The sequence below is a fragment of the Toxoplasma gondii genome, chromosome VIIb, assembly GCF_000006565.2.
Source record: "Toxoplasma gondii ME49 chromosome VIIb, whole genome shotgun sequence".
Classification (NCBI taxonomy): Eukaryota; Apicomplexa; class Conoidasida; order Eucoccidiorida; family Sarcocystidae; genus Toxoplasma; species Toxoplasma gondii.
In genome coordinates this window covers 501312-516342 of record NC_031475.1, presented here as the reverse complement: position 1 = coordinate 516342, position 15031 = coordinate 501312, and the positions used below count along the sequence as shown (strand labels likewise).

Sequence of the window (15031 nt, the reverse complement as noted above, 5' to 3'; positions counted from 1 at the left end):
TCCGGATTTTCCCGGAAGATGCGATGCCGATTTGCAGGAGGAGACGGCAGAGCAGCTCGGCGAGGGATTCGAGGGAAACGGAAGAAAACGATCTCGCGTTCTGGAAAGGTCTGCTAAGCCGTTACCGGTGCCGCTGTTGAAGGCGAAGACACTGTGGTGGGAGGGTTGCAAGGACGTGGCAACTTCTGCTCAGGAAAGGCCCGCAAATCAGCGCCACTGACGCCGTCGAGAGCGAAAGGGAACCGAACAGTCCAACAATGTCTCTGTGGCGAGAAAAAGCCGAGAGTTTGGTGGCTAGGAACCTGCGAAAAGCGTTGAAGGCGGGAGCCTGATGCCGGGAGACAAGACAACGGCGGCGGTGCACGCGAGGGCAGAAACCGGGCAGAAACCGCGGCAAAGAAAACTCAGACAGAACAGAATTGCGCGAGAAAAACTCCGTGCGGTACATGCGTACGTGCCCTCAAGACAGGAATCGAGACCTACGTGGAAAACAGCCTCTGCTGCTTCTGAGGCAGTCGCTCGACACGGCAGAGAGGAAACGCCCACGGTAGAGCGTCGTAAGGCATAGCACAAGCGATTTCTTGTCAAACACACACCTTCTTTGAAGAACGGAAGTGGAGGCTGCGTAAAAGGGGGGAAACGGGAGAAAAAGCGAGTCTAGAAATCTGGGGGTCGCGCAAAACAGCCGCGGCGTGAGAGCTTCTGACCCAGCGTCCTTTTTCCACATCCGGGCGAATCGCGGGTGGCGTGCATAGCGCGGAAGCTACCGATTCGTTTTGACACTCTCAGTCTCGAGGTTTCGCTGCTTTCCAGGATTCCAGCCCCTGCCCTTTCACCTCCGAAACGCGGCGGAGGGCATCTGTTTCGGCGTCTTCCCCCCCAAAAACAGGTCGACTCACCAAGAAGTGCAGGTGCTCGGGAAGGGGGTGGCGAGGCCGATGTGAGGGGAGTCCCGGGGAAGGCAAGTTCTTCTCGGCGTTTGACTGCGGTCAAAAAAAAAGCGACTGGTCGACCGTCAAACCACTCGACAAGCAGTGCGCACACAAATGCATTCCAGTATACGCACCAGCGACAACTGGAAAGGCTGTAGCTCTTTGGGCGGCGAAGGAGGTGACCTTGACCGGCTGCGGTTGCGAGTGTGTTTGTGTTTCTCACTTCAAGCCACGGGTGTTCATCGCGTTCTTTGCTGATGCCTCTCGGCTGCTCCAGGCTGCCCCGGCTTTGCATCACATTTCCTCGTCAGGTTGGGTCTCCTGTCTTTCTGCAAGTTGCGCACACAAAGGACGCGCTCACAAACGAACCGGGCACCCATGAGACAGACACTGCCTTCAGCTTCGCTGGACAGCTGCCTCTTTAGATCGTACATGAACGGTATTTTCTAGCATATTATGTGGAGTCAAAAGTGATTCCGGCAATGTCTGGAACAGCAACCCAGGAAGTCAGTCCGTTGGCTTTGTGTACATCCAAAGTCTGCTGTCAGCAGGCAATGTGGCGGAGGTGCCTGCTACCGCAGAAGTCGAGACCAATGCACACTGTGCATTAGTGTGACAGGGATGATCAGGGCAGTCTGGGATTTTTCTTGGTAGAATTTGGAGATAGATATTTGCGTGGATCCATCCGAGCACGGCAGAACCCTCGAAAAGTGCCCGGATCTCCCGAGACAGGAGGGGTGGAGTCCCTCCTGCCTGGCCGATGCTCACTCTCCACCACTTTTCCGGAACGCGGCGTTCGAATCACTCGCGTGCATGTTTTTTTCGCTCGAGAAGCCGTTCATGGATGGAAGGTGCGCTTGCGTGTGGAGCCAGTGTTGAATTGTATTGATGTGACAAAGTACACGGCGTGTGTGTGAATGAACTTTTCGGAACCACTGGCAGCGCGGAAGAGAATGCTCCCACGGCACACGGCCGAATCAGTTTCGCTCTCGAGTCAGAGCACAAAGCCACACCATCTTCTCGAAGCCTCGGGCAGCAGAAGGTGCTTTCTGCTGGAAGCCAGTAAAGAGTACAGGAAAACAAGCTATTCCATCGGCTGTTCTGCGTACATATCCGATTTTTGAGAAGCTGTGACACAAGGAGTGGAGAAATTCGTCACTGGCTGCTACGTGTTTCGTGTTCACAGCTACCTGCACGCACGCTCCTCTAAAGTCACCTCACTAGAGAATCTACTGCGGGAAAACATGATGGAAGACTTGGGTGAATGGACGAAGAAAAGTACTTCTTTGAGACTCACGCGCAATGGAAAGAGCCTCCATTTCTTAGCAACACTGAAAAAAACATAGTTGGTCCTGATAGGGTTGGTGCCTAGATCACCCCTCGGTCAAAGCTCAGAGTACTTTGTGTGCAGCTTGTGCTGAAAAACGTAGGCTGGTGAATTCCCTCATTTCTCGATGGGTCGTTCACCGGGGCGGGCATCCGTCGGTGCATGACGGTTAGAAGAAGACGTCTTATTTCTGAAACGCCACGCTGCTGTACGACGCTCGTCTTGCACAGTTCGTGTTTCACACATCACCGGCAGAAATGTCTCACTGATTTCTTCTTATAGTGTAAGTGCTTCCTGGTACCCCGTGAACGCAGTAGTGGCACCCACACTGTGTCAGTTCCGACCCTGACGAGTTTCGCTAGCGTTTGGCCGATACAGGAAGGAAATCGAGCTGGAACGTGTACGGAAACAAGATCACAGTGACGCCTGGTGTCGACTTACAAAGCTGCTAATGTTGTGCTGTGATGTCGCACCGAGGGTTCCTACCTGTACGTGCGACGGACACAGAAGACAACCATTCGTCTTCAGATCGTTCAGGCCGGGAGGGTGTGCTCGTAAACGGTGGAAAACACAAACCGCTTCGAAGTCGTTGAAGTTCCGAACTCCTACTGCGGCAGCTCCAGCTCGAACCCGATATTAGTAACGGTTCATACGGTGGTTTGTGGCAAGCCTCATCCATGCTTTGCACTAGACCGCCGCATCCAAACCCAGAGAGAAAGGCACACAAGCGCGTTCTACTCTGGTGTAATATCTCTGTCGTGGCGAGAGAGGTGTGCCGTTCCCAGCCTCAACAGAGATTCTCGTCCACTTCGGCTTCTACTATTTCGCAGAGTAAGCTATGTCGTGACACTTTAGTGGAAGGGAACCAATGAAAATGACAGGTTTCCTGGTCATTTAACCGATACTTCACATATGTGCATGCACTTGAGACGGGCACCGGCGGCTGGGCAGCCGAGATCAGCGACTGCCGAAGGAGCGCTGTCATTGTTCTTGTCCTTTTAAAAGTGGAGCAGATCCGCACTTCATCGCATCTACAGTCGGAATATCTCGTAAAGAACTCCATTCCCAATTTTCGATGGCTATCGTGGCAAATTAATCGGCGAAATAATCGCAACATTCGCGGCACCACCCTCCACCCCCCAGCGTCCCTTGTCTTGTTGCATGCCGAATAACCGAGGGATGACGCGACACTGCAAGTATCGAGACGGCACGTTGCATGTCTATGTACTGCTTTCATACAGGGTTAAATGCATACAGTCTCTTAGCTCTGTTTTCTCCAGAACTGTTGACGTGGGTAACTGTCTTGCGCCCGTTTTGCGACACCTCTCTACCGCACTCGTGCGCTTTTGCGCGAGTTCTCAGGCCGACTTTGAATAGGTTCCGATTCCTTTCCCTTCCCTTCTCCTTCTTTTCCTTCGCTTCCTTTTCTACCGGAAAGTTTTTCATTTCTAGCGCGTGAAGATTTTCCACTCACATGGAACGACTTGCTGGGGAAATGGCGCTGCATGACAGTGTGTCGTAGCCTCTGGCGGGGGGGAGAAGGGAAACGCCGAGCCGCCTATTGTGTGTCCGCCTTGAAATCGCTTTGCACACCGGTAACTGCGTGACTAGAAGGAAGAGCAAGCTTTATGTGGCATTTCTGGCATGTGCCAGCCGAAGAATGCGCTCTCTCAAGTGTCCGTACACCCGGACGGAGCTGCTGGCGCCACGCCACCCCCTGCTGCAGTGTGTCATCTCTTGTCTTTCATCAGCACGCGGAGTGCTATCTCGTTTGCCGCGGCTATAAAGTCCATTCTCCTTTTAATAGTGATAGTCCGTTTTTGTTCTACTGTATCTCGCGCGTGTTTCCCAAAATGCCGCTTCCACCATTAGCCGCCTCCCTTGCGTACGGGGCGCAAGTAGGGTTGCGGTCGACTCTGGACGCCTGGTACAGCGCGAAGCAGCCGTACTACGTCAGTCTGGGGGAGTTTCCAGGCGTCTCAAATGGTGTTACGAGTGTTTCCGAGGGACCCACCGCTTCTCTGGAAAAGCTTATAAGTTCTGGCACACCGGGTTTTTCGTTCAGCACGTCTAAGGCTTCACCCTCGCCGTTTCAGGCCCCGCTCCCGTCTGAGTCCGCAGACGCGCCTCTTTTGCCTCTTTGCTGCACCGCCTCGCATCCGTACCGGCCGCTCTGCAGCTCGGAGTTTTCTCTGTTGCGCGCGTCCTCTCCAGCTGTCGGTGACATCGTGCACGCGAATGAGGAGGTGCTGCTCGTCGCGGGTCTCCCGCGTTCTTTCCCCTTGGGTGGCGGAAATCAGCCTGTGCCTACCTCCGAAGAACCGCAGTCAAGACTTCCTCACCCAGGCGCGCCGCTTTGGCTCCTCTGTTGTCCGCGTCGAACCGAAGTCCGTCAGTTCGCGCAACGCCTGCACAGCTCGCGAACATCTGGGCACCACGCATTTCCTACCGGGTCCTCGGGTTCCTCGTCAACTTCTGCCCTTCCTGCATGTACGCTGTTTGGTGCGCCGGACGAAGAAGACATCGGCGTCGTGTGTGCCCGCGGGGTCTGTCCGGACGGATCCGTGAAGAGTCTCCTGGCGCGCGTGGATCGCCGCTGTCGCTGGCGGCTGCTGCGCGCCGCGCCGGGCGCCTCGGCGCAGTCGCGCTTGGGGTCCGAGGGTGTGCCCGCGCAGGAGTCCGCGCATGCAGGAACCCGCTCCGCGCTCTCGGTCTTGCACTTGGACGAAGATGTTCTTCTTCAGAACTGCCATACCGGCCAGTTCCTGTCTCTGCGCATGTCCGACAGTGGAGACACCCCAGGGTCTGCTCGACTGGTCGCCGTCGGGAAGCCGGTGTTTGCGCCGGCGGGCGTGGACTTAGACGCCGAAAAGGCGCGACCCGTGTCAGGGGTCAGAGGGCCTTCTTCGGCCGCTCGGCTGCCGCAGCTGTCATCTAGCTCACTCCGCGGGTCCGTTCTGAGGACCGCGAAGCCGCTTCTCGGACTCGACCCCCCCCCCCTCATGCACAGTGGCTGGCGCATCGTCCCTGCCGGCGTCCGCGTAGCGCCGAGCTGGGACCGTGTCGTGCCTCACAGTCTCCTAGGACCGAGCGAGATCGACGACTCGCTGCTGAGACGCGAACGGTTCCTCGGCGTTCCGCTGTCGAGCTTGATCGCGAACGCATCAGACCCCGTCGCGACTCCACGCCTCTCTCTGTCGCCGTACGCGGACGAGGGCGTCTTCGGTGTCTCCGAGCACGCGCGAGACGGAGAAGGGTCTTCTTCCTGTCCTTCGTCGGAGTTCCGCCTCGGCGCCGGCAGGGGCCAAGCGCTGACGTCGCCTGTCTCCGTCATCGGAACGCCTCGCGCCTCAGGCGCCACTGGACGGTCTTCAGTCGCCGAGAGCTGGCGGTCGGTCGGCCCCGAGAGTATCGGGGAGAACGACTGGGTGATGCGCCGCCTCCATGCAGACTGGCCGGCGCTCACTCGGGAGGTCAAGGAGCGGTTTCTCCTCGAAGATCTTCTCTTTTGCTTGTCGGGTCTCGACGGCACTCTGATTCGCATTCTCGCGGTTGCGCCTGCCTGTGCTAACGCAGAACCGGACTCGCCTCCCTCTCAGCCTCCCTCTCCTTCTCCGGACCCACCTCTGCCTTCTTTCCACTTCTGGCTTCATCCGATGCTTCTCGGCAAGGCGGCTGCCGAACCTGCTCCCGACGTCGATTCCTGCACCTCCGTAACGTCTCTGATCCCCGGCAGTACGGCCCCGTCCTTCGCCGCAGAGCCTCGGGCTTCCCGCCTTTCGGAGAGAAGTGAGTTCGCCTTCCAGGTTTCGCAGGCGGCGTCGGAGGATGCGGCGCTATGTCAAATGCTCCCGCCGCTCTTGCCGGCTGCCTGCAGTTTGCGGCTGCTCCTCGTCTTCCTCGAGCTTGCGGGCAGACGAAACAGCACCTCGAAGGCCGTTGCCGGCATCTCAGCATCCTCATCGGCTTCTGATGTTTCGGCTGGCCTCTCAGGCTGGGGCGGGGAAGTAGCTGAAGCGTTCTGCGCGGCGATCAAAAAGATAGTCGAGGAGCTGGGCATCCGCGTCGGGGCCTGGGAGGGCGAGGTCCGCAGGGGTCGCCTGACCCTCCAGGGCCTTCGCGCCCAACTGGGGCCGGTGACGCGAGCCTTGGGCGTCGCCGAGGCGGTCGTGCGCGAGGCGTGGGGAAGGCGCGGCGGCGATCTCCTCGACGCGGCCGAAGAGGTCAAGAAGCGGCTGCCCTGCAACGACGCAAATCAGGAAATTTGTCGTTTTATCTTCGAGAAAGCCGCAGCGCCTCTCGCGAGAATCGTCGAAAACTGGGTGCATCACGGCGTCCTCAAAGACACCTACGGAGAATTCTTCATCCGGTGAGACGGAAAGCGGAACAAGCACCCGAAACCAAACAGGACAGACACGGGGGTCCGATTTCAGAAGCAGTTCCGTCAGTCGCTTCTTTGAAATTCGAATTCGAGCTCAGCTTCTCAGGAAGAGGCCAGTTTCGAGTCTACCGTGTGTTCGATTCTATGAGGGTCCTGAAGTTAAGACTCAAGTTAAGGTAATTGCTTCTACTCAAACCTCGTGTTGGTTTCTAAACACCTTATTCAAATATGTCTCCGATTCGAGCAGTTAGGAACCAGTTCATTTAAGTCGCGGTTGTGAACAGGCATTCCGATCGCACATGCTCTTCCTGGGAGAGGCGGCATCCCCTCTTGAGGTCACTCGAAGATGTCTTTAGATTCCCCATTCAATGCCTCGTGGAAATCTCGCCACTTCCAGACAGTGTGTCTTCGTTTGCTTCTGTCTGGCACTCGCCTGGTCCGCTCTCTACCCTAAAGCCGAAACAGCTCGACTGAGTGCATGCAGTCATCCGTGGATTTTCTCCCCGTTTTGCCGCGTGTGAATCTGCAGCGAAGACCCGACGGTCGTTGCCGAGGGCGAACCTTCGTTGGAATGGAGAGGCGCTTCCTTCTGCGTCTCCGCTTCAGGTAAACGCATGCAGGTGCCTATATGCCTAAATGGCCTCACAGACTTTTCTGGATCTGTACGAGGCAACACTTGCATCTGCAAATGCACTGGTATAAGTGAATATGTGTAAGTGGCTATAAAAGAGTAATCTTTCTCGGTGTAGACGGAATGTTCTGTAGGCTTTCTGGTGAAATCTTCTTAGGAATCCGGAGATAGGTCTGCTGAACTCGATCGTGTGGTTTGCTCGTCAGCGCGGACAGAACAACTCCGTTGTTTACGATCAAATGGTCTGAGCAGGTGCATCCACGTGTGAATCGCTCCCGCACTTGCTTAGTCTTCCCTTTTTTGTGATTTTCGTGCATCTTCTCCAAGAACCGAGGAGAACGCTGAACAGTCAGTGTCTGGTGCTGGGAGGATGAATCGCACGTCTCCCCCTGTGCATGCGTTTCCCCAGGAGGAAGTCAAATCGACCCGTCGAGGGGGACAGACGTCAGGCCATGTGCGGTGGATTGGTGCAGACGGAGATTCGTTCTCGTCGACAGGCTCGTCCCGAATTTCTTGAAGCCGCATGCACGAGACATTCACCGAGCTGGGCTGTACGTGTACGTCCTCAACAGCTGCAGCTACGCAGTAAGTGGGGAAAACGCCGGCGCAGGTTGACGAGCCGGGGGGAAGAATGCAAGAAAAGGGCTCGGCACAGAAGTGCATGTAAACATATCCACGTTTCTATGCGTGGAGGTATGTTGATAGAGGAGAAAGAACAAGGGGAGGATGGCGAGACAGAGGAAGTGTGTATGTGGAGATTTGCATGCATGTAGATAGCTGTGCACCTACGTGCAAGGGCGGCGAAGACATAGGCGAATATGGGATGTCTTGAGTGTAAGAATGAAGTCGTTTTTCATTGATAGAATCGAGGCCTCCCTCGAAGTCTTTGTGTGTCGGTAGGGAAGAAAGCATTCTCTTTGCTCGTTTCTCTGGGAACCTGGTCACAGCTTGCGCCCTTCCTGCTGCTTTCGACTCGAAAAAAGGATTCTCAAAGATCCGAAGCCAGTGAAGCATGCGTGTAACTGTTAACTAGATTTCTTCGTGATTTGCAACGCATGTGTACGAAGCTATCCGCGTAAAGGTCTTGCGCACATGATATGGGCGAGGTTTGAATACAGTTGCTGTTCTCTGTTCCTTCTCCATTGCTGTGACTCCTCACCCAGGGGGTCGATCCGATTTGCGGGTGTGCTTTAAAGTCGGGAGAGGTTTCCTCTTCATTTGCTTTTCTTTTCCCCTGTCCTCTTTTCTTTTGTCTCTTTTTCTTCCGTTTCAGGGTCTGCCCCCACCCTCGTTCTCGCTGCCGCCGGAAGTTCGAGCGAGCACCTCTGCGTCTTCTCTGCCTCCGCGTCTGCTGCCGCTTCTCCCGTCTGCATGCGCGCGCGCCTCCGCCCACCTCATGCACTTCTTCTTTCACTCGCTGCAGCTGCCTCGCACCCTCGAGATGCTCCACGTTTTCTTTCTCGTCGGAAGAGGAGACTTTCTGCAACAGTTCTTCGAATTCGCTGCTCCAAATGACTCAACTCCGGGCGCCGCGCCAGGCCTCTCCGCTGGCACCTGGCATGACACCCTTCAAGAAATTGCGGGCCTTGAGGGATGCATGGAGCAAGCCATTCGAAGTGTCAGTGGATTTGAAACGTAAGCGCGTCGACGCAGGGTTCTCCGCATACCATGTACATGCACACATATATACATACGTATATATATATATAACTGTATATATATGTTTATGTGCTTGTGCGTGTGCCTGTTTTTTTGTGTATTGTGCGTATCTACATATACATCTGTTTATGGATTTTCACAGATGTCTATACACGTTTAGGGATGTTTAGAGATATTTATACGTAATTACCCACCTCTCATTCAATGCAAGAGAATCATGCCTATCTCCACTTCTGGAGATGTCTATACGTGTCTCTCTGTAGACAAAGATACCTATTCGTGCAAGTCTCTGTATATGTGTATAACCCGCAACGCGACAGGTTCGTGAGGTTTTCTGTATGTGTAGGCCAGTGTGTCTCGCACTCGGTCTAGCTGTGCCCATATTTGGAGAGACGCATGCGTCGACAAGTGAAAGTCTCTCGGAACATCCAGAAGTCATTCGGCTCGGACGTTCTACGGTGCATGCAGACACTCCCAGGCAGCTGTATATGTGTGTACATATATATATATATATATGTGCATGTAGATTCATGTGAATGTGTATGCGTAGACTAGTGATTGGAGACTGAGTGGGTGAGTCGTGTATCTCAGCTCTGTGCAGAGTTTGAGAGGGCTCATAATCATAAAGTTTTCGTGGCTCTGTCTTGTCTTCGTCTTCCTGCAGACTGAAGGAGAAGATCTCCTTTTTCATGCATCCCGTTCCTTCGCTGTGCGAGGCGGCCCAGCTGCTGGCGCATGCACACGAAGAAGACAATCTGAGGAACCTCCTGGGACTTTCAAAGCTCTCGCGAGCAGTCGGAGACGAAAGAGGAACGAATGCTGGTTTCGGCGCAGTTCCCACCCGCCGCCCGTCGCCCTCCGGTACGAGCAGAGCGAAGAATAAAAAATAGAGGGGAGAACAGAAAAAGGAAAAGTGCGGTGCGACCGAGCGGATCTTTCAGTCCGAGTGTGTCGCTGTCGTTGCTGTGCCGTCGTTGGTCTTTTCTTCCTCCCCAGTTCCGCCTTCGCCTCCTGTCTTCTGCTGTTTTCAGTGTCTCCTATACCTCTCCACCTGCGTTTTCTCTCTCCCTCCCTTCCCCTTGTTTTATCGGTGTTTGGTGTGACCTAATCCATCCTGTTTTCTGTATCATTTTCTACGTCGTTTTCATCTCGCGGTTCTCTCTCTTTTTCTCTTTCCCTTCTGTCTTCAGAGTGGTGCAGGCGAGTGTGTCTACGGTACAGGTGCGGCTGGCCGCTGTCGCTTCTTTACACGAGCAAGGCATTATGCAGCTACGAACTCGTTTTTCGATTCCTTCTTCACATTCACTTGGCGCAGCGCCAGTTGAATCAACTCTGGATGCACATCCACGAGACACGCGTAAGTCGGAAACCCCGGCTCTCTTGGTTGCCTCCTGAACGCAGCCTAGGAAGCAAAACGCGTGACTGCAACCAGCCATAGCGAACTAATTGAAATTTAGTAATTGGAATGAAAATTCATTACTTTTTTAAAGTCGTTCAAATTGTGAAAATGTCTTAAAACACCCAGTCCCTGCAGCTCTTACTCCCTTTGGTCAGTTCATCCAGAGAACCACACGCGACAAAGGTGGATAAAAAAACCTGTCCACGTGCATATGCATATATTCATATATTCGTATCTTTCCCTATATATATATATATATATATATATATATACAGCTATTGCTGTATATAATGAATCAGAGCATTGTATATATATGTATATGTATATATATATATATATATGGAGAAAGGATGTGTTTGTGTTGTGCTTCGCGTTTTTTGGTGTCATTGCGTGGAGACTTGGAAAACGCTTGCGTGAAAGACAGCGACGTCGCGCCTTCAAGCGACAAAACACGCTCAAGCTTGTCCCTTTCATTTCCACTTTTTGCGCAGAGTCTCTTCTCCTTCGCCGACATGCCTGTCCATCTTCGTCACACCGTTGCGATCGGGGAGGACATGCGCATCTTCACTCGAAACCTCCTTTTCTATGCAACCACAGATGTACGCTGAAGAAAGAAACAAAAGGAAACACTCTCTGTACAAATGCATGTATACAGAAAATATGCATATATATAGTAGGGATGTATTCATAGTATGTGTATATATATATGTATATATTGTACATATATAACATATAATGTAGAACATATCTATATATATGTATATACATCAAAGCACATATATATGTATATTATATTGGAAAATATATTTACATTTATATATATGCGTTCATTGGTGGATAGATGTATTGGTGAGCATGTGCAGTCTTGTGCGTATTCACGCGTATACGGCGAGGGCGGCAACGAACGGAGAGAGGCGGTCTTTCTTGTCGCCTTTTTTCGTACCAATTTTTTATTCTCATGCACCCATAACAGTCATATGCATCTATGCATATCTACATATGCATTTTATCTATCTATATATATATATGTCTGCATGTAAGTATGTATCAGGACGTGGAAAGAGAGTCCGTGTGTAGGTCTGTCACTGTATTTCATCATATGGTCTATGCATGCGGAGGTGTGTGTCATGTATGTTTCTGGATTTTTTGGATCTTCTTTGCAGGTCATTGCATTGCACTACTCTGCACTGCGTCGGCACCTCGAAGCACTGTCGCCTGCGGCTCTTTCGCCTGCCTCTTCGTTTGCATCGAGTTCCGGCCTCTCCGCTGCCCCGTCGGGGGCTCCAGTGTGTGCTTTTGAGGACGTCCAGGAACTGCATGCGCGCTTTCTGTCGTGTCTGTTGCGAGACCTCTTCCTGGAAGACCTCGGCTTGCTGCAGACGATCAGCAAGTGCCTGACGATTTGCCTCGTCTTCAGTCGGCACGTGAAAAAGTTCTCCTTCGACGCGCCGGACTTCCCGCTCCTTGCGGCGGGCGCCCTGTTGGGGACTTCTTCTCTCGCGCCGAAAGGAGACACAGCGGAGGCCGAGCGAAGGACTCTGGGCGCCGAGGCAGCGGGGCGCGACTTGCACACCAGCGCTGCGCAAGAAGCGAAGGCGCACGCAAACGAACGAAGCTCGCGCGAACGAATTCGAGAGGCCCGACGCCAACAAATCCGCGCAGCTGTAGACAGTTCAGGCTTCGGCGGAATGGTCCGCAGCGCCGGCGCCAGCTTCCGAGAGAACTTCGCAGACTTCATCAGTAAGTGAAGGTGAAGGAGACGCTGAGGAAGTTGCCCGCAAAGAAAGAGTGAGAGAACGGGAAGTTGTGGGTGTCGAGGGAAGTCTCGCTGCAGGGTTTCGCTTTTGGGCAGCTGCAGACGGGGGCCGGAGAGTAGTGCGGCTGCACATTCAAGTGAGAGATTCGAGAAGAGGACGTCAAGATATCCCTTTGTTCGACGCTTCGCTTGCGGGAGAGAAATGCGGTGTTTTTGTGCCTAGAAGGAGACGCTCTGAGGAAGGAGACAGAGGTGCGTTCTCTCGGTTTGTGCGTTTCGGGAAGCATGCAGTGAGTCGGCAAGAAGGAAAACTGTGGTCCTGTTCTCCTGCCCTTCGCCTGACTTTGGTTTTTCGCGTTCGTGGGCATGTGCAACCTGGACGCCGTGTCGCCGGTCGACTTTCACTGCCAGGCAGAAATCCGTGCTTTGGTCGATTCCGGGGTCTTCTGCAGACGCTGACAGGGTGGTGCGTCGGAGTGTGTACATCTCCCGCTCTCCTTGTTGTGTACGTCCACTGCAGGCAAGCTGGAAGCGTTCAGCAACCGATTTCCCGCGTCGCCGAGCGCCCACTTGCTCTTTCGCTTCAACTTCAACGACCGGCTGTCTGCGCGGTCGGTCCCCCCCGCGGTGTCTGCCGTCTCTCAGCCGCAGATTCGACAGCATGCGTCTCCGGGAGAAGAAAGTCCTTCCAGTGATCCCTCGAAGTCTGACTGCTTGACTGGCGACAGCGCCGCTGCTCCCGTGTCTTCCCGGAGTCACGAAAGCAAATCTGGCGCCTCCTCGCCTGTCCCACTGCCGCCCTCGCGAGCTCTGGCGTCTCACGCGCGCGAGAAGAGGTACGGAGAAGAAGGCTTTGAGGAACACCGCTCGATTTCGGACAGAGAGGAAGGCGAGAGATCACCTAGACAGGTGCCAACGCCGAAGAACCACGCGGCTGCCGAGACGTCCAGAAGAATTGGGTCTTTCGAGCGGCCTCCTCCCTTCTCGGCGGCCATTCCGGCTTCTCTGAGGCACAGCAGTGTGTGCTCCGCTTCAACGTCCCGTCTGGCTTCGGAGAGCGAGAGGGACCGTGGTGTCTCTGTGTCTCCATTTCCAGTGGTCTCTGCTTGTCTCGATGGAGAAAGGAGAGGCGGAAACAACGAAGGAGAGAGCCGCAGACGCGCGGGCGTTGAAGAAGAGAAAAGCAGTTCAGGATTCACCGAGAGATGGGCGGGAGGCCACAGAGGCTTACTAGGCGACCGTGGGGCAGAAAGATCGCCGGCGCATGCATCCGATGAATTTACTGACGAAGACGCGGAAGAAACGTACTCTTTAGTGAGTGGGGAAGACGGCGAGGGCGACGAAGATTTCGACGCGGCGCTGCGGTCGTTTCAAGAGCGCATTCGTAGCAGCAGAGGAAGCGAGTGTCGCGACAAGAAAGCACTGACCAGTTCTCCTTCTCGCGAGGAAGACGCCGAGTTCGAGGTGCGTGGGGGCTTGGAGAGCGACGCTGAAGATTTCCGTGACATTGGAGACATCGAAGGATCTGAAGAACGGTCTTCCTTCGGAGACGACGCGGGCAGCCGCGTACCGCGACGAAGAGACTCCGAAAACTTCTCAGAGTTCTTCGATGAGGACGGAGACGAGGAGCTTCTCGACGCAGAGGAAGATCTGGAACCGAGGACTGGAGAACGCAGAAGTGGAGAGGTATTGCCGGCGGAAGGGTATGCGGCGGCCTTTCTCCGAAGTCGAACCGGCTGCGGCCGATGAGACATCAAAAGAATCCAGGTGGAGAGAGAGAGAGAGTTTTCAATCTACTGCAAGGGGACGAGCACGGACTCAAAGCAAAGGAAGACACATGCTGCACACAGGTGCTGAGATTCGTCAGTCAAGCCATATACATACATACATATATGTATATATATGTATATGTATATACGTTTAAATATATAGTGAGTGTATGTAGAAGCTTGTGCGTTTGACTGCACGCGGCGCCTTCAGACAGGACAAAGATCAGGTTTTTCAGAGGGATTTGGAGAGTTGGAAGGCGAAAGTCTTCAAGGGGAGATTCGGGTGTGGAGTGGCTAGGCGGCACATCGGCTGCAACTTCGGGATTCTCAAATTCCGGTGCTGCGCAAGTACTGCGAAACGAGTCTTCAGACGAAGAAACTAGATTTCGCATGTGCTATTGGGGAAGGAATGCTGAAAGCCAGTGGACATTCCCGCGCGCAGTCACCCGAGGAGCCCAATCTAGTGAAATCCAGAGTTTCAAGACGCGAGAGCAGAGTGCAAAACAGCTTGAGAAAGTCGAAAAATCTCAGAAACACATAGCCGAAAGACGGCAAGCTTTGCCTGCGATGACGGGAGAAAACAGACGCGTTTCGAGACATTACAGCTCTAGCCGGCAGAATGCGAACTTTCAGTCAAGAGTGGATACTCTACTGACACCCCAAGGGATGAGTTCGGTTTCGTTTTCAAATTCATCTTCACCTTGGCGGTGAAATGGAGATTTTCTGGATGTGCTTCTAGCGGTAGTCACAACCTGTGTCCAGCTCCACGAGATTTGGGCGTCTTTTGCGAGAACAGATAAGACGGGCTGGTTTCATTTTGAAAAGCCGCGGCTCGATAATGTACAGTAATTGTTCAAAGTTTCCTATTGACCTCCTCAGTTCGTTCTGATTGCTATAAGTCCAACTGCTTTCGCTAGGGTGGACGTTCGCGTGTAGCTGAGATTCTAAGAGGCAGTGTCGACCTCTTCTCTGTTCACTATCAAACGCGACCATGAATTGTGGCTATTAACCGGCAAGAAATGTGTAATGGTCGCAGACAATACAGATTGGAAAGCGAACGGTGGTACGTGTTTATTTCGGTGATACCCCGCCTCGTCACGGGGTAGATAAAGGAGAAGGTAGAGCATTTCGTCATCACTGGACAACGGTGTTGGAGTTATGTCGTTAAATGTGCAAG

The 15031-nt window shown here is 53.7% G+C and overlaps 2 protein-coding genes across 2 annotated transcripts; one reads left to right on the top strand and one right to left on the bottom strand.

Moving 5' to 3' along the window:
• Positions 1-113: 113 nt before the first annotated feature.
• Positions 114-1227, bottom strand: TGME49_263505 (hypothetical protein; the record flags this gene model as incomplete). The annotated part of the gene is made up of 2 exons (XM_018781331.1): positions 114-328; positions 900-1227. 2 exons carry the CDS (start codon positions 1225-1227, stop codon positions 114-116), a joined length of 543 nt encoding a protein of 180 aa, XP_018637166.1.
• Positions 1228-3887: 2660 nt separating this feature from the next.
• On the top strand, positions 3888-14332 carry TGME49_263510 (Spc97 / Spc98 family protein; the record flags this gene model as incomplete). The annotated part of the gene is made up of 9 exons (XM_002365410.2): positions 3888-6628; positions 7170-7246; positions 7681-7856; positions 8545-8906; positions 9595-9791; positions 10121-10287; positions 10821-10928; positions 11493-12069; positions 12606-14332. 9 exons carry the CDS (start codon positions 3888-3890, stop codon positions 13832-13834), a joined length of 5634 nt encoding a protein of 1877 aa, XP_002365451.2. The 3' UTR covers positions 13835-14332.
• Between the last annotated feature and the right edge of the window lie 699 nt (positions 14333-15031).